Source organism: Lonchura striata, chromosome 1A (genome assembly GCF_050655825.1).
Source record: "Lonchura striata isolate lonStrDom1 chromosome 1A, ASM5065582v1, whole genome shotgun sequence".
NCBI classification, from domain to species: Eukaryota; Metazoa; Chordata; class Aves; order Passeriformes; family Estrildidae; genus Lonchura; species Lonchura striata.
Window position 1 is genome coordinate 55031195 of NC_140741.1, and position 19686 is coordinate 55050880.

General features: G+C 34.3%; 2 protein-coding genes across 6 annotated transcripts in view; both read left to right on the forward strand.

Annotated features, from left to right (window-relative positions):
* TMTC3 (transmembrane O-mannosyltransferase targeting cadherins 3) overlaps positions 1 to 2994 on the forward strand; it is a 29106-nt gene extending 26112 nt beyond the window's left edge. For all 5 annotated transcript variants that reach the window (XM_085570189.1, XM_085570187.1, XM_085570190.1 and 2 more), the window contains one exon: positions 820 to 2994. In XM_085570189.1, the coding sequence (XP_085426315.1) occupies positions 820 to 1631 (812 nt within the window). In that variant the 3' untranslated portion in view covers positions 1632 to 2994. The remainder of the gene's footprint in view (positions 1 to 819) is intronic.
* A 149-nt stretch (positions 2995 to 3143) lies between these two features.
* The window catches only part of LOC146763486 (uncharacterized), a 67692-nt gene continuing 51149 nt past the window's right edge, over positions 3144 to 19686 (forward strand). The window contains exons 1-2 of the mRNA XM_085570202.1: positions 3144 to 4771; positions 8657 to 8768. Of these exons, the coding sequence (XP_085426328.1) occupies positions 4679 to 4771; positions 8657 to 8768 (205 nt within the window). The 5' untranslated portion in view covers positions 3144 to 4678. The remainder of the gene's footprint in view (positions 4772 to 8656; positions 8769 to 19686) is intronic.

Consider the following 19686-nt stretch of genomic DNA (forward strand, 5'->3'; position numbering starts at 1 on the left):
GACATGCCTTGTTCCTTGTCTGTAGAAGTACAAGCAGCTTCAAATAAGCAGAAGTATTAACTGTTTAGTGCTCACTTATTCATACTAGAAGGTGCAGTATTGTTTCAGGGGGTGAAAGAGGGCAGATGAAAGCAGCTCCCCTATCCTTCAATAATTCTGTGTCTGGAATTTGTTACTAAAATATGTTGACTGTATTATTCAGTAAAACAGCACAGACGACAAGCGTGTCTAGCTAATCCTGGTATTGTCAGATAAAATTGTTTTACTAAATCTTCTTTAAACTTTGATGCAAATTAAAATATAGGGATTGCAGGTTTTATTGTTTTGGTGTTAGAAGATATCTTAGCCTGGCTACGTTAGAAGTCACCCTATGTGCTCTCTGTCTAAACTCTTTAAACCTATATTTAATAAAATGAGATCTTCCACTCAAAGTTTGCCTCTGTAAAAACTGGTTTGTCAGAACTGGTGTCTGCTCTGCATTCCATTTGCTCAACTGTGCATGAAAATAATTTCTCTTAAGCTTGTAGAGACACCTCTTGTATCTGTTATACCAAACCTAAGTATCATTCAACAGCTAATAGAATAATGATGCTGACTTTGGCTAGAAGTCAACTGTATATAGTTTCATTGTATAAAGAAGGTAGATAACATTTGGTTTTGCTGTTACACAGCTGTAATGAAACGTAACATTTTAAAACCTTTCCCTTTTACAGTTGCATTTTAATTTGCATAAAGATTACCATTTTACAGTCTAAAAAAACTTCAGAATAAATGTTTCAGGAAATATCTTGAGAATTAAATGCATTTTCTGTCACTTAGGTGATGCTCGACTTAGACCTGAAGCTAAACAAAGACTGCTGCATTATGTGAAAGAAGAACCGCAGGATTCAAATGGATACTTCAATCTGGGTATGCTAGCAATGGATGACAAAAAAGATCTGGAAGCAGAGGCATGGATGAAGAAAGCTATAAGGTTACAACCAAACTTCCGAAGTGCTTTGTTCAATTTGGCCCTGCTTTATTCTCAGACAGGAAAAGAACTGATGGCTTTGCCTGTCTTGGAAGACCTACTGAGATACTACCCTGATCATACCAAAGGTCTGATTTTGAAAGGAGATATCCTTATGAACCAAAAGAAGGATATTGTTGGAGCAAAAATGTGTTTTGAAAAAATTTTGGAACTGGATCCCAACAATGTACAAGGAAAACATAATCTTTGTGTGGTTTATTTTGAAGAAAAAGATTTAATAAAGGCAGAAAAATGTCTGGTTGAAACACTAGCACTGGCACCTCATGAAGAGTATATTCAGCGTCATCTAAACATAGTTAGAAGTAAAATTGCATCACTTGGTGCTATGGAACAGTCATCACTTCCATCAGATGGGACTGCAGCTACAGAAGCAAAAAAAAATTCATTTCATAATTTGAAAGAAGCAAAAAGTGAGAAGAGAACCACCCAATCAACAGTTGATAATAAAGAGCACTCAAAAACTAAGAAACCAACAGAGAAAAGCAGTGTGGACAAAGAGACTCCCAAAAAATCTACAAAAGAAATCAAAGACATTGAGAAAAAGAGAGTTGCTGCATTGAAAAGACTAGAAGAAATTGAACGTATATTAAATGGTGAATAGTCTTTACCATGTCACAAAAGAATAAGGGGAGAATCCTATTTTTAATTATTGTTTAATTTGTGAGCCAACTGGAAAGTGTTCTCAGTACTTTGAAAATAGAAATAATGTTGACTGCATATCACTTATCAAGCAGAATAAGGCATTACAATGCTCTATGTGAGAAAACCACAACTTTTAAATATGATGGAGGGATGGGTGGGAATTGAAGGATAAAGGGTTGAGAAAAATCTTCAATGCAGAATCCTTAATAATGAGAAAATAGCACTCATAAAAGTGATAGCACTCATAAAAGTCAGGGATATTAAATAATGCTACTTTCAAAGATTCAGTGGAATAACTGAATGGTGAATTAGTGGGATAAGCCAGGCACTCCTTTACCCTAACAAATCTGTTTGTATTCTCATTATCTACATTTCAGTTTAAACATCAGCTGAAATTTTTCTAGACCTCTGCTGTGCTAGATAGATGGTTTTTCTTTGCATTGTTTCCAGAACTTAACAAAGTCACCAAAACACCACTGGATGTAGTATAGGAGGATGCAACAACACACTAAAATTTTCAGTTGCATTCTAAATATGGAATGATATATTAACTTTTAGATGTTCTTTATTTACAATGCTAATGTTTTGTACTCTTTTACCTGGTAAGAAGTCTTATGGTGCTCTTAAAATCTTCAGACTGCTTTTCTATTTTAAAGAAAATGTGTGGGGCTTCTTCAACTGTCAGTCATCTGATTGTTTTTAAAAATTATATTATAAAGGGTGGTTTCTTCCTCAGTTCATTGAATGCTGATAAATGCACTTTGGTACATTAACCAGTATGCTATGCAGTAGTCCATTTTGCTGACTTTATATCAATGGCTGTGGATTGACTCCTTGGTGTAGTAAATTCTTCCTTGTTTGTAGCAATCTGGTTTTACTATTTCTGTCATTTCAGCAGTATTTCTAGTCTCATGACTTTTTACAACACTAATATAAGCTCAAGGCAGTGCGATAATAATTAAACCACTGAATTTAATCATGTTTAACACAAGACAATGTAGGTAGTGTCCTTTCAAATACTAAGTTCTGTTGTTTTGATACTTTGTCTTGGGTGTGTGGTTTTTATTAAATATTTATTTTGACTACTAAAAATACTCCCATTTACACTTTTTCACTAGTGCATCATTTTAATTTCTTACACTCAACAAAAACCTTTGCAATTTCAGTATTGCTTTTATCCTTATGCAAGGCATATATTTCTGTTAAAATATGCTACAGATTACCTAAACCTGATATTCTCCTTAATTCTCAGAAAGAAAAGAAGTGTAAGAGCTGAGTTCACTCAGAATTTTCACTGATCATTAAATCTAACTTATTCTTCATGATTTGTCTTATTTCATGATGTGGAAGTATTTTTTAACAATTCTGCTGTTCAAACTTAATCCTTTCTGTACCTGCTCAACTTTCTGCCTCGGGCAGTGATCCAGCTGTAAGATGTAATAATTATCTCTGTGGGAGATATCTTAAATGGGTAAAGGGCTTTCCTTCACAGACCTTTTATTTCTTACATGTCATTCTTAATGCTAGCACAACAATTGCTTGCATGGTAATAACTGGGGTGGTGGAGGGGAGTATGTTTTAAAAAACATTATTTACAAGCAGCTGACAGGAACAAGTATATGGTGTGCAGCTGTTCATCATACAAAAGAATACTTAAGTGCTGCTTTTAAAGAAGTGCTCACAGGAATCTGTTGACCACACCTTGAAAAATCACTTGTCTGTGAATAACTCAGATACTTGCACCTAAAATAGTGAGTACGTTGATTTCTGTAGGAACTTTAACTTGCATATTAAGTCTTCCTCCAAATGTTTGTTTTACAAAAGGATTGGCCATTGTTCTGGGCAAGATGAAGGAACATTCATTTGAAAATGTCAGGAACTACATAGTATGAAAAGGTATTCTGATAGAGAAGGTCAGGAGTCTCCTCTCTTCTGTATCAATTGCCTTTGCAATCTATTGCCATTGCCACACCATTTTTATTTGATGTGTAAATTGAAGAGGGGAGTCAAGACACAGTCTCAATCTCTGCATCTGAGCCTCTGTTATGTCTCATCCTGACCATTCAAGTAGCTCTGTAGGTACTAGCAAGAAGTGTTAAGATTTATTGATGCTAAGAAGTGCCATCAGGTAATCATCAAACAAATGTAAACTGAATGTTGATGGATGTTTTCCAGTCTGTTCCCAAGTTCTATTCCCCCTTTGTCTCTCTCAATAGAATGTTAGTAGAAACAAGTATTTTGACTAGCAGGTTGTATTTATCCTGTTAGGATGGGTCAGCCATTCTAAAATTCGGCTTTCTCAAGAAAAATGGTTCAGTAAGTTGAAGTGACATACCTTGTGAAAAGCTATCAAAATAGCATTTACACATAGGAAAACTATCAAAAAGAGAGTAATTTTGGCTTTTTCTGCTTGCAGGTAGAACAGAATAATCGACAGATATTTTTCCCCTTTCAGTTCAACATATCTTTTCTCTTCCTGCCATCATATGCAAAACACCATAAATATCGTCATTTCACTGAAAATACAAGTAGGAATTTCTAAGAGTGGGACAGGCATACTAAAATAATTTGTATCTCTCTATTCATACAGTGCAATTACTGTGGTTGCTGAAAAATTGCATCCATATGCAAGATTTTTCCCACTTACACATACAGCTGCAGTGTAAGCATTTTAAGTGTTATAGTTATTTGTGCATGTGATTTGAGTACAGATGTATGCATTTGTCAGATTATTTTTTTGATCTTTTGCAAGTGAGTATACGCATAGCTAGACTCATAAGCACAAGGATTAATTTGATATGAATGCATATAGTTGGGACACATGAATATCTAGAGCTTGTACAGATGCAGAGGAGCAACAAAAAAGTACTTTTTCCTTCACTTCCCTGAATTCCTCCCATGTCAAATTATGACAGCCTTACTCACATGCCTTCTTCAGGGGTGTGGACCTTTGGGCTAAGAATGCAGGCATCTGTGCCTTCCTGAAGTTTCTTGTGGAAAGACTCGATGAAGATCAAAACAATTCAGGGAAGTTTTCAGCCCATCCCAGTCTTGCAAACTTTGCATTGCAGAAAACCTCCAGGAAGGATCCTTGTTTGGGTGAGTGTACATGGCTAGGCTTTTCCTTGCAAGTTCTATAATTCACTTCTGCTTGGCACAATGTCTGGAATTGCAGCAGAACCTGCTGTTCCAGGAAAGTCCTGCTTCACCTGCTGCTATGTAACTAAAACTATGCTTGGACTTTGAGCCTAGGAATCCTTCTTTGCTTAGACAGAAACCTTGAGAACGGAAAGGCTATAAGACACTTTCCACCCATCCTTTGCCTCAATTCCTTTCCATACAAAAATACAACACTCTGTGCAGTGTTTCATCTACAGGAAGAAGAACCTGTCCCCCAAACCTCCAACAGAGCTTATAAAAACATAAGATATTCCTTCTTGAAATCAAATTAACATAGCTTAGTGTTTTACAAATATTGCAATACTACATTTTGTTTTAAATAATCTTAGATATGGCATTTTTATAGCTCTGAGTGGTAGTGCAGTTAATATTCTTAGAAAAACTTTAAAACTGCTTTCTACAATCTAGTGCCTGTCTACCAACTAGTGGTGCAGCATGTGGGTTATATGTCCCTTGCAAACAGCCAGAGGAAATCACATACAGATATCAACTAACAATAAGAAATAATGACAAAATCAAACCAGGAAAAGGAAAAAAAAAAAAAAACTAATTGAACTTTATGCATAATTATCCTGGTTTGGGAACAACTTAATAAACTGTATAATTTTCCTGGTCTAGGAAATCATCCCAGAAAAACATTTAACCTTCTCTGCCATGGTCAAAATTTAAAAGATTGCTGGAAAGAGAATTGGAATTTATGGATACCATCTACTGTCAACTAAGGAATTCTGTTTAGAATAAAATTAATACCATGTTATAACTCCAGCATAATGCAAACTATTGTTAGCTGCTACATCTTAACATTATAAGAAAGACACTACCAAAAAAAAGGGAGTAAAAATCCTTGTTCAGCTTGTTTCTTCACCAGTGCTTACAGAACTGTATATGTCTTTTGCTAAATACTTATACAGAGGTAATAACATTAAAGCAAATTTAGGGGTTACCTGCTTGCATGGGTGAGTTCAGTCTTCTGTGGTTATGGACAGAAACAAATTAAAAGCTTGGCTTGAGGTGTTGCATGCAAGACTACACTTAGGCATTGAGGAAAAATGTATATATACTTTCCAAAATTCTAGTTACTCATAGATCACTGTAGCAGGCAATTTGGTATATTTGATGCAGTTTTGGAGTGTGATACAACTTAGAAGATTTATATGAGGCTGTGAATTCTGTAACTGTAGTGAATGTGAAGCCTTGAAGGACTCCACATAGTACTCTATGCATTGGAATAAAGCATGTAGTTCAGATATCCTACCCCTGTTTAGCATATATCTTTGTTCCTTGCATGTAATTATCAGGGTGTTGTCTTTTTAAATAGGCATGGCAAGGTATTTTTAATTGCATGAGTATTCATCTGCTCACAATGAGAGTAGGTGGAGGAGGAAAATACAACAATTACAGGATGTCTTACCAAAAGTAGAAGTCATAAATCTTGATTTTTAAAATACCATCTAGAACATGCACTCACCTTGATTTCATTTGCAGTTGTTAACCCAGCCCTACACTTCAGTTGTACGTGAGCATCACTGGAGCACGATTTGCAGCACTGACTCCCCAGTACCGAGAGCTAGCAGGAGATGGGACAATGGGAGCTGACAGACTGGGGGATTAGTTGTTACCACTCCTTAGCCTCCAGCTGAATAATCAAAGTTTGCTTGTTTGTTTGGGTGCACTGCTCATTTCATCTACAGGAGTATCAGATGTTATGGATGATTATCTCAGTTTGCAAGATACAGTAATTTTTCTGTTGATAAAAGAGCTTAAAGGGAGCTTCTGAACTTCCTTTCTACCCTTTTAACAAATTTTAAACAGGTCTGGAATATTGGGTTTTCTCTATGCATATATATTTTATCAATTTTGCAGTGTAAATATCTGCAAACAAATAAAAAGAATGGAAAGGAATGTGACAGCTTAAATCTCATGAAATTCAAATATGGGGTAAAAACATAAAAGAAGCTGAATTCTGTGCTTCTTCTTTAGATGTATTTATATAAGAGGGTTTTAATGAAGTTACAGTATGATCTGTAACACTGGCTACTATTTGTATAATTCACACTGTATTTCTGCCCCTTACTTGGGTAATATAGTTAAATAGAGTCAAAGTTTTAGTACAAATATTTAGTAGGTTTAAATTTACCATTCCAAGGATAATCCTTCAGAGGGTTTAGCAAATATTGCAAACGAGCTAATTTGGATGTTCAGGAAAAATAAGTATAATTGAGTTTAGGGAGTTTTTTCCTTCTGATCAGTGTGCATGAAAAATTATGTATTTGACCAAAAAACAGATGTATTGCATTAAGATAAACGCACCACTGAAATTACAAAGATGCCTAAAGATTTTTCAAAGGTTTTCCAATAATCTGCAGTGGTTTATCTTGTACTAAAAAAGGATCTTTGTTTCCACTGACTTCCTTTATATTTTGATTATTTTATTGACTGTAAGACCTCTTCCCCTAAGTAACAGCTTTTTAAAAAATTCTGAGTATAAAATTGACCAATGAGCCTTCAGCTTACAAACACAAGACATACTGTGACTAGAAAAAGAAAACCACATAAAACAGAAAGCAACTGAAATGCAAGAAAGCAAATGGGGGAGTTTAGTTTAAAAATTAACAAAAAAACAAACACTGTTATCTATTGTAAATGCAGGTGAACCTGGTGGGAAGAAATGATGATGTCTGACTCTAGCTCAGAAGGTTGAATTATTTCTTTACTATAACTGTACTATAATACATTAATATCCTATTTAAAGGAGATACTAAAACTACATCCTATTCTAACTACTATATCTAAACTAACAAATTGTGACCCTCTCATGAGAGTCCAGCCACAGGTGGATTGGATTGGCTATCAGGATTAAACAATCCTCACTAGAATCTAATCAAGCAATCACCTCAGGTGAACAACTTTCTAACACATTCTACATGGGAAAAACAAGGAGCAGAAATAGAAATTGTTTTGTCTTTCTTTTCTCTGTGCTTCTCTATGAAAAAATCTTGAGAGAGAGAAGAATGTGCCTACCACAGTTATCTTAGGCTCTTTTGTGTCTGGATGTTTTAAGAGCCTTCTGGTTTATTAGGAAATAAAGCAAACTTTTAACTCATCAGTTACTGACAATCTCAGCTTCAGAGTCTAAAAGCTATGTCATCGGGCTGTTTTTAGTATTTATGCTGCTCCTTCTTCAGCTCTAGATGAACCAACATAATGGGATTGGAAGTGAGATTGAATTTCAGCAGCACAGTCTCTATATTGTTTTTGATGTCTTTATGTTATCTTTCCTTTGTTCTCTCGTCTTTTTTTTGTTTCTGTGGCAGTAAAACTTTCTCACACTGCCACTGTTCCAGGACAGAGGGCTGAAAAGAGGAGGTAACTGAAGTACTAAAGTCCTTATATATAACTAATAAGAATCTTCAGTGTTCTGCTCTTTGCTTTTGGTTAAATACATATGAATATATGTATTTATATATGTATATAAATTGCATATGTAAGTCTTTGCTAAAAAAGTGGAACACAATTATTTCAACATTCCCTATGAAAACTGCTAATTTTGCTTTATTTTTCAAAACTGTCATTATTTTCCTTGGAACAGCAATGTAGAAAAATACCTACAGGGGCTGATGACCAAGTAACTGCTTCAGGTTATTATCCATTGTGGGGCAGCTACATAAATCACACAAATGATCAGCTGAAAGCAGTGACATAAATAAATCAGTATAGTTGTATAATATAGAGAGCATAACGCTGTGTGGCTGATTTTTGCTCTTGTGTATTGTGATTAAATTTCTTTTGTTCATGATCTGGCAGGGTTTTGAGAAGGTGGGAGTTTCTACTTCCAAGGGCAGCAGCTGTTCAAACTGTTGCTATCTGCTGTTCATTTCCACTTCAGAGGTGAAGGCTGCTATCTTTGTACTTCTTGGTAAGTATCTCGTTAAAATGTGAAACAGAGGGTTCATTCAACAGGCAAAACTAGAACACGATTTGCTGAAGATCGTGATTGTATCACTCTACAGATGAGGACAAAATTAGATACAATTATTCTGTGTTTCTGTCCTGAATTCACCTATTTACTGAATATTCTCTTCATAGTCCTGGTAGCAACTTTTGTATACCTTAGGTAAGTAACTATAAATCTTAACCAACAATCCAACCCATGTTCTGTAAGTGACAGGATAAATTGCAGTGCTCTAAATAACACCACTGTAAGATGTGGCCTCTGATCTGAGAAACTTATCATCATGGAAGAATGTGATGATCTAAACCAGGAAATAAATAAAAATGGCATTTTCATTATATATTTGGGACTAGCAAAATCTAGGGTCTTACAAAGCTTCTTAATTATACTGAAAAATAACAGTCTTCATGCTATTTTTTATTAATTTTCCTCCAAGCCTGTGATTTTCTTCTGAATAATTTATTGTTTTTCTTCAACTGCATAATTAAACAGAAAATACTAATTTGCTTTTAAAAGTTATAATTGATTTCCATATCTTTTTTTTTTTTGTTTTAATTCAAGATAATTATGCATAGATCCTGAAGCTCATGTACATACAATAGCACCAACTAGTGAGACTGCTGTGAAGACCATATTTGGAATATAGCAGGTACAACATGACTGGAAAGGCTTAAGTGGAGTAATAAAATAATAAGGTTTTTGTGCACAAAGACATGTATACTCCACAGATTACTGCATGCTTGAGTAAACCCTAGATTAAGATCGCTTCCAACTTGCTGTACACTTTCTCTAGGCATTTTCTTTCAGATACTGGAAGCGGGTTACATAGACTGGTTTCATTTGGTGTGGCTATCTGAGAAGGAATTCTGCAGCGTATCCAAGGGGGCAGGGGCTGTGGCATGTGATGTGTAAAGAGAGGCTGAAGCAGCTGGTTCATTTTTGCCTCAAGAGACAGAATTTACAGGGGCTTCTTACTGCCATCTTCAACTCTTGAAGGTATTTGCACAAAAGCAAATATTTTGAAAGGTAATGAACACAAGCTGCAGCAAGGGTAGTTCTAAATAAATGCAAGAAAATAATCGTTCTCAGCATTCCCATTTGCAGATGATCCTGCTGTTCAGAGGCTCATCACCACCTTGGCATATTGCCTTCTTCAGGTTCCTCAGCAGTCATGCCTTGGTAAGGACAGCACTGTGCAGGCCAACCACTTCAGCAGAGCCAGAATAAGACATTTTGCCTGACAAATACTGCTGGGGCTAACTCCTCGTATCTGTGTTAGAATTCAAAAATGTATAGAGAAAGACAACAGCAACTAAATTAATGCAGAGGAATTGCAATGTCATGCATTACTTATGTAAGGATTTTCCAGAGAAGAATCATGCAACTTAAAGTACAGGTGAACAGGAAGTGACTCACTATTTATCTTAATAGTAGGCTGAATGACTTAAAAGGATGACAATTTTGTTGGTAAAATATAATATCTTTACAGGACACAATTAAATCTTGTTGTTTGTTGCAAGATTTTAGGGTTGGTGAGGTATTAAAGATGATGAGGACCAAATATCTACATTCATGAAAGTGAAGATCTGTAAAATGCCATGCAACTTTTGATTTAGGAAGGTACCTGTGTGCAAACTCCCAAAACCTCACAGGACATACCAAGAGAAGAGCCCACCATGCACAGTTCCAAAACTTGTTCCTAAACTCTTCCCCTAACCATTTGGAAGCAGGAGTCAGGGATTCCATAAAGCTAAATGGACTTTAGGTCTGACCTATCCAATAAAAATATTATTCTTAACTTCAAAATCATTAGAGAAAAAAAGTAGGAATATTTCACTTGGAGTAACATAGAATTAACAATTATCTATTGTAACCCAGCCATGGCTATATCAATATAAATGAAGGTCTTGCCTGTAATGTTTTTGGCCAGAGAAATGTTTGGAATTTTGACTTTGCAGGTACAGACTGGGGAAAAATACTGAGGATTTGATAAGACCTGGATATTTGTATGCATACTGACCAGCCATTTTTTAGTTAGGTTATGATTCTGCAGAAAGTAGCATTATTTTAAATTATTTTTGATAAGGAGTAGAGTGTTTATAAGATTATGACTTTAAAAAAAATCCCAGCATATCAAAACTGGGCTTTCATGAAAATATACCAAAAAAAAAAAAAAAAGGATTTCTTTAAAATTAAATTGAATTAAATGGCTGTAATCCACGTCTGGATCTGCAAAAGGCAGATTTTATGTACAGATATGCAGAAATAATTCAATAGACCACAGAAAAAGGTGGAAGTAAATAATGTAAAGTTCTTATTCTATGTAAATTGAAATGCTATTTTTTTTTGGTTGATTTAACAGATGAATAAAACACCTGATACAATTTCTTCCTGAAATTTAGCTCAGGAGGAGCTAATAGTTAAACTACAAATGACAAGAATTAGTGGAATTATTAGAAGATGGAAAAAAGCTTTCCAACAGGGAAAGACAGCTCTGAAATATCTGGTAGCACAGTAGTAACTAGAGACGTCCCGAAAATACCTTGTCACTGAACTTCTTTAATAATGTCTGTCATGACTGTGGTGGAAACACAGTGAAAATACAGATTGTGTTTGTTGATGATACAAATATGTAAGAATTGTCAATATAGGATATGGTATTGTAAAAAAAATCACTTACTTCAACTGGATTATTAGAAATCAGATTAAATTCAATAATAGATAATATAAAGTGAATGTACCCTTCCTCTAAAGGGCTGGGTCATCACAACCCTGCTATTGGTATCCCACTTTTGTTGAAAGCTAGAATTTAGCAAAGAAATAAGGTGGAAATGTACTTGGCTGTCCTACATAACAGCAAGATTAACAATTAGTGAATTAATTTAGCCCAGAAATTATATGACTGTGTTGGAAAGGCAACTCCAGTAGAAATAAAGAAACTGGTGATAATTATCTGAAATACTTTCCTAGTTCTCATTGCCTATGTTCAAGATCAATAAATTAAAACTAAAATAATTACACAGAATCTCTGCTGGATGGATAAGCAAAGCAGGAGGAATGTCTTCTGCAAAGAGCCAGAGCTTGTTATCTGAGGGTAAACAAGTCAAAAGGGCAGGTCTTTGTTAAGATATTCAGTAGGAGGGTTAAAACTGGAAGAAATATTGCCACTTAGGCGAAAAGCCAATGTTTGTACAAGAACAAAAAGGGAGAAAACAATTATAAATACACTCAAGCTGGAAATGAGGCAAAAGGCCCTGTCTACTGGAACAATATATTTTGGGACTATCTTTGAAGAAGAATGGTGGGGGGAGGAAAAAAAGTTATTTTAAGCTAAGGCTATGAACAGTTTTGAAATTGGATTCATCAAATGCTACCTGTAATAATAAAGAAGTAAATTTTGTGATCCAGGAAGTTTATTCTAATTTTGTGCTTCCTTAAAGCACTCTAAGCTAAGAAATGGTAGGAATTTGCATTGTATCATCTGTTTATTTTAAAGCATATGTTTAAATTGGAGGTACTGTTGTGAAAGCAACGATATCACAAACTGATGTATTTGACATGTGAAATCGTTCTGCACACAACAATACAAAAATAGATCATGTTAAAATGTCTTGTTTTCAGTGATTATAATTTTACTGAAATCTTAACGTAACAGTGAAAAGTTGTCTAAACTTGCATGTTTATTATCTTCTGGAATTATTTTGCCATCTTATTCCTTTGTACTGAGATGCTCTGTCTACAGGTTAAATAAATGACCTTTTAAATAGCCAACTCAATGATGTTAAGACAAATTGATGTACGAGTCCCACAGCTGTATGTGCCAAATTACTGGTTCAATTCATGGGGTAGTACATGAGGTTAACTGAACATTTGCAGCAGAATTAATTTTTTCTGAAGATGCAAATAATTGTCTTCTTATATGTATTGGAGATGGTAGTGAAAGCCTTACAAAATATTAGATTGAATCAGTATTTTGAATTTAGAGAAGAACATGTAATTCTCTGCCTTTCTTTTTTTTTTTTGCTTCCATGCCCTGGTAGGCCTACCTGGTAGGCCAGTTTACTACAAACATTTATATTATGAAAATTATTTATCCTAAATAATAATAATGACAATAATAATATAATTATGACTATGATTAAAAACTGGTTGTAAATTTAAAGATTTGAAAATATATTATTAGTACTGGATGATATTCTTGGATTCTACTATATTATACAATTCTGACTTTATATGAAAAGTAAATTATAGGCACAGAATTGTTTCCCAGAAACATTTTAAATAGTTAAGGTAAAAAATAATTACAATGAAATAGTAGAACTTACTGTATTCTCTTATTTAAGAAATAAGGGGGAAATGGTTGCTGAAATAATTTGTTAAATTTCCATTAAAAAAAACCAAAAAAACAGAAGAAGAAAAAGAGCATTGAAAAAAATCTAAGTTCAAAAATCAGGAATGACAATCCCAAAGAACATAGAGAATGTATCCTTAAATATAAAATGTGCTTTATTTAAAATTACCTTCCTGAGCAGCAGAGGTTTAATCCAAAACCTAGGAAGGTGCCCCAGTATTCATCCCTCAGTGCCTTCTTGGTGTATAATAATCTCTTTTCTAGAGTTTAATTCCCTCTGGGCACAGGTCCCTCTGTGTCTCTACCTGCTGTGCTAAAGTCAAATCCTTGTGTGTCTGTATTCTAAAAAAAGGATGCAGGCATTTTGCCATCCATCCCTATTCAACAAATTCTAAAAAGCAAATATAGCTTTATTTCAGCTTTTTATTACACAAAACCAAATAGATACATGGTTGGTTTAACAATCCAAAGAAGCTTTTTTTGTGTTCACTCTGATATGGTAGCTTTTCCCATTTTTTTCCTCCCTTAAGGATCATATTTTCTTACCTGCAATCTTTCCAGCAACTGTTGGCTGCCTTCAAAACTTTTATTTCCTAGATGTATGGCTTTACCTGTTTCTGAACAATTCTGTGCATTCATATGCTAGGCGTGTGAGGTGCTTAAATGTCTGGCATGAGGGATACGAGGCTGAAGTGCCAGTCTTCAGTAACCCTGCTCTGCTGCCCTGCAGAGGTTTCCTCATGCACACACCTCAAGGGCACCTTCAGCTCCTACTTGCTGAGATCTTTTGGGGTGACATTTCTTTCACTACATGCTTGTGTGTTCCCAAGTCATTAAAGGCACCCAGGTGCTCAGTTCTCAGCCTTTAGGAGGTGGAAACATGTAAGCTTATGTTCCCATGGACACTTACTTTACTTAATGCATTGGGAAGATTCAGCTTTGCCCAAAATATAAGTCAAGAAAAATACATTTAATTTTTAAAAATCTTTCTTTCTTTCTTTCTTTGATTGGGTTTTAGGGTTTTTTGTTGTTTTCTGGTGTGTTGTGGTTGGTCTTTTTGCTTCTAGCAACTGTTAGTACAGGTTTGCTTTGTATGCAGAAGACTGAGACTGGCCTCAGTTTGCAGAGGAGCTACCTCCTAAGGCAAGAATTCTCATCCTCTCTGCCTGAGAACACTCCGCTGAGAGCAATAGGGATTTAGTTTAGTTCTCGATTAGGACACAAGCTGCTAGGAGTCAGGAATTCCCTGGACATTTGACCTATTCACATTACATCTGACTTCTTGCATCATCATCTTTCATACTGCTTTATGTCATCCTTATTGAAAATGACAGTTTTGGGGCTTTATTTAATTCTCTCCTGTATTCACAGAGAAGATCTTGTTTGTGCAGGTTTTTTTTTCTAGCTAGAATGATATATTTTGCAAAGGAAAGAAAAATTTAAACTATCTAATGGAAAACTATAAGGATCTTGCTTTTTAAATATGTCTGAGTTCTGACCTACAACAACTAAGTGCTTAATTATTCTGCTTTGAACTCAGACCCCAGATATGTCTCGTACATGAAAAGAATCTTGATTAGATTTTCCCCCAGCCTGAGATAAATGAGACTAGTTATGGAAAAAATGTTTCCTCCTCTTCCTGTCACTTCTATTCCAGAGTAGGTTTTTTTGTTTCTTTGTTCTCTACTATGAATCTGGTGGAGAAAAGCCACTTTGCTTTGATTTTCTTTTTGGGAAAAATGTCTGCTTAAATCAATGCTTATAAATTATCTCATAATGTAGAAGACATTCTCAATTAATCCAGTAACAAATTTATTCAATTTATGAAGATCTTGCATTCTTCTATAATTATAGAAAAACATATGAAGTAGAGAGAGAGATGGTTAGCATCAATGGGAAATGTTAAAGGTAATAAAAGGATAATAACAATAGGGCAAATAAGTCTCACTCTCATTCCTCTTTTGAGTCAATTTTACTTCCAAAATATAATTGGAGTGTAATTTGAAAATAATGTGTTGAAAAAATCCATGGGAGTAAGGAAGAGGAGAAATGATACCTATATAAGTATACACAAGATTTGTATTCACCTACATATGCTATTACATACTGGTATATAATAGTGTCTCCTAAAGATTATATACTATATAATGTATATGTTCTTAAACGTTTTCTGGCTGTTTTACTACATTGTTATTAATGCATTTTAATGAGTTTCTTAGGAGAGTCTATGCCTGTATGCTATTTTTCATAGCTCTGTATCCTTTCCTTTTAAGGCAGAAAGCATGTGATCAGATCCTGTGGGGGGTTGAAATTTTCAGAAAGATTCATATTGGCCACATGGATAAGCTATTGCATGACTGGAGTAGGAAATCTAGTGTGACCCAAGATATTTTTTTCCAATCAACTACAGATTCATAGCCTTTTTCTCACAATAAGGGAATGAAAGCTATTAACAATATTGGTTACAATGATGCCTTGAGTTTTGACTTTCATATTTTCCGGATTCTGTACTGCATATAGTATATAACTCTGAACTTCATATAGAGTGTTAGCAAGTTCTCTTTAGACAAAACAATCCTTTTCCAGTACAAGAACCAAGGACAACATTGCAGCTTCAGGTCCAAAAAGTATAAAAAACAGTGAATTGAGGAGAGCAATCTGGGAGGATGGGACTTCAACAGTATTGTCAGCCTGCCATACAACTCAAATTAGTAAGTAAATAAACTACAAAAAATGTTATCCTAATATTTCAGTAGATTTGTTGTGCAAGATACTATTTTGATTAAATGGAATTTTGTATAATGAATATGGAGTTGTCACTATTCCCTATTCAAATATTATTTCCAAAAAGATTTCTTAAGTCATTATCACAGCTATTCTCACAGATGTTTTTTACTATGTAAACACATTGAAAGCATTCAAAATGGAAGCTGTGTTTCTACTTACACTTTGGTTGCTCTTTTATTCCTCTTGAGTAATTACATTTGGAAATAATGCTATCCAAATAGAAGAAGTTCTTTAGTAATAGAAATTTTTACATACATTTTCAGGTAACATGTGTAAGTACATGACATAGAAAGGTAAGTGAAATCGGATGTCGAAGAAAACTGTGTGGGATGTAAAGGAAGAGGGCTTGAAAGAAAAGGAGGTCCTGGGGTTAAATCTCCTCTTTCATAACTCTCACATGATTATAAATTGTTCTGCTCTTAAATTGCAGTGTTTGGATTTTTTAATCTCTAATGAATTAAACACATGAAAAAACACATGAACTCCAAAGAAATTCATGTGGGTTTAGCACACTCTGACTATGCAGGTACCTGAGCATTAGTCAGCAACAAATTAATTTAACTTTGATGCAAAATCCTTCAAAAATTTAAAATTTAAAAAATAAATTTGTCATGAGATTTTAAAAACATAGGTAATGTGGTGGAGGGAATATAATTTTGATAACACTAATCACAAATTCTGTAGACCTATACTTCAGGATATGGGATCTTTGATCACAACAATATTTTAAAAGGAGAATATTTGTAAAGCCTTTTCTGTGTATTAGAATGTACATATTAGAAATCAAACCTCACAGACTGAGAATATGAGGAATAATTTTCAAAGCAACCTGAAAGATGAATCCTGAAAATATGTTGGTTAATAGTTTGTTGCAGTTAGCCTGTTAATAATTAATGCTACAAATAGTAGATATTTAACAGTATGCAAAATATTAAATGGCTCAGATTATCTCAATAATCCTGATGTTTATTTGACTATACTGGAGATACAGCTTTTCTTTTGCATTTGTAGAGGTCAGCACTTCTGATTGCATGCTAGACCAATTTTCTAGTAGGTCTATAAGACTTCATGTTCTTAGAATAAAACCTAACCTTTTTTTTTTTTAATTATCAGAAGAAAACACTGTATGTGATCTTTGGCATTCTTTCTTTTTGCATTTTTATATGACTGAAATAAAAATTCTTAGTTTTTAAGGTCAAAAATATATTTAAAAAATTAGTATGAAACACTGCCCTCCATGAAAATTTTTTTTAATCTTTTCCAGTACACTTCTCCTTGAAATACTGGGTAGTGAACTGAATGAAGTCCAAATTATCTATATATTCTGAGCAGAAATGAATTCTATGCCCATATTGGGTATATAACTGGCATTGAACACTTCAAACTTGTACAAAAAATGAAGTTGTTGTGACTTTTGCTTCAATAAATTTTTAGAGATAGAATTTTTTGACTCACAATGAAACTAAAGATCAAATAATTAAATTCCAAAGTAATCTTTGTCGTGTCAATAACCACTGGTCTTTCTTGGTGATAGCGATGCATGTATCTCACAGAACAGATACTTTGCTTGTGTTCTAAAGGCAGGTTTTAAAATACTCTGTTTCGAACCCAAGGCACCAACATTATTACTGGACCACTGCCACTATACAAGGCCTGGCAGATAAACTTAGGAAAGAATAATTTAGGAAAATCAGTAAATATAAATAATCTAAATTGTAACAAGTATTCCCATTTAAAAGAGATATTTATATATAAATTGTTTAGTAATTACTCTCATGCTTCAGAAAATTTATTATTAAAATGGGAGTTAATTATATCAAGGGTCATAGGAAAATCATTTATGCTATCCCTAAGAGTCATATTTGAGTGATTCAACATTATAGTGGATAATAAATATTCTTAAGTAAAGCATTGTTAATCAAATTTATAGAGCTTTATTGTGTATTGTTCAAATGAACTTTTGAAGATTCAGTAAATTCTGGGCCATATCAACATAGCAGTCTCTTTGAGATAGGGAAAATCTGTCAGGATGTGTGATGGATGAGCAGCAGGTTGAGAAAAGCTGCATTGCTGGAAGCAGTGTGGCCACCAACCTTGTAATGACCTGGTAACTGACCTTGTGAGTAATCTTGTAAGTGACCTTGTGAATTAGGTCTTCTTAGGAGATTTGCTAATTCTCTTAGCAGTGAGGTAGCCAAGAACATAGGAGGAGAGTCAGGGCCAAAATCGTCCAATTTACTGGGAAGTACTTTCAAAAAGTAAACAAATTCTGACAAAGAAGAATCCTAGTCTTCAGGGGCATTGTATGTTTATTAGAAGTACCGTGTGTGAATATTTTTTGCCTTCACTGAGAGTTAGTCTTTAGTTATAAATCTAAATTCTAAAGGTGCTTTGACTGAAGTGTAGCTTAAAGGCACACATGCTTCTCAGTGCACACAGGTTCTCACAGGTTCTTGGTGAAGGCACACAGGCTCTCACTGCTGTGCAGTAAAACATTCATGACTGAAGTATTTTACATGGTATCTTGGTAATGTCCAGCCAACCTTCTTCTTGCAGATGAAAATACTTATTGTCTTTGTAAGATGTCCATTAGTTTGGGTTACATTCTACTTTCTTCTTCTAAAGCCTGTTAGTGTGAAAAATCCCAAAAACAGTAAGTTACACTAGTAAGGATTACCTAGTAATCAGTATTAAGTATGCTATGAATATTATGTAAAAGTACAGTAATTCATTGTGACTGAAATCTGGAAAAAATATTTAAAAATAGAAGAAGAAAAAAAAAACATCAATTGTGTAACTAGTAAGGATTAGGAAATACTTGGGAAATATTTCCATTTCAGAAACTAGAGTTAAATGGATAAACAAATTCCTGTCTGTGAATGTAGGTAACAAACTTGTGCATCACTTCTCTTGTTCTGTTTATGATTAGTAGTCACAAGAAATTATGGCCCCGTTTCTTCTGAAATAAACCCATAATACCCTGCAATACTATCTAAGTACTGAGTCAAAGATCATGGCATTTACCAGTATTTGATTATCTCTCTTTTCAAATCAATGTTGTTATATTTCTTTACAAGTATTTAAATGTAAGACTTTTTGTAATGCAAGCCTGATATCTCTTTTATGTGAAAATTACTGCTTGATGTGCAAATATAGGAAGATACTTAGGCACTCTAATTAATTATCATTAAGAAAGAGATAAACAAAAGAAGACTTTTATATTTCTTGAGATTATAATTATTTTTTTGGTTCAAAGAAAGTTTTTGTTAGTATTACCTCCCAACAGATTTGCAAGGACACCAATGAAACAAATATAGCTAGAACATTAAGGATAATTTATTCATTCCCACTGCAAAACAAACTAACAAAAAACCCCAAACAAACAACAAAAAAGAGCAAAGAAGTAGAGGATTTTCTATTAAGAAAACTGAAGTCAAGAGTATACTAAAGCTTATTCTGATTACAGTTTTGAAAACTGAAAAACATTGAAGGATATTAGCTGTGTACATCTAAGTTGAGAAACCTCTTCCATCTTTGGTGAGACCTTGGAGAAAGATGAATAATTAATCTGGTTTTGCTTCCTGATTTCCACTTTTCTCTGCTGCACAATTTTTTCTCGTATTCTTTCAGCTCTGAAATCAGGCTTCGTTAGCAAGCTATAAGCAGCAGCAAAACAACAGAAAGGGAGAAAGAAGCCATGGTACAGTACCAAAAATCAGCATTTAGTTTAATGGAGCATCTGGA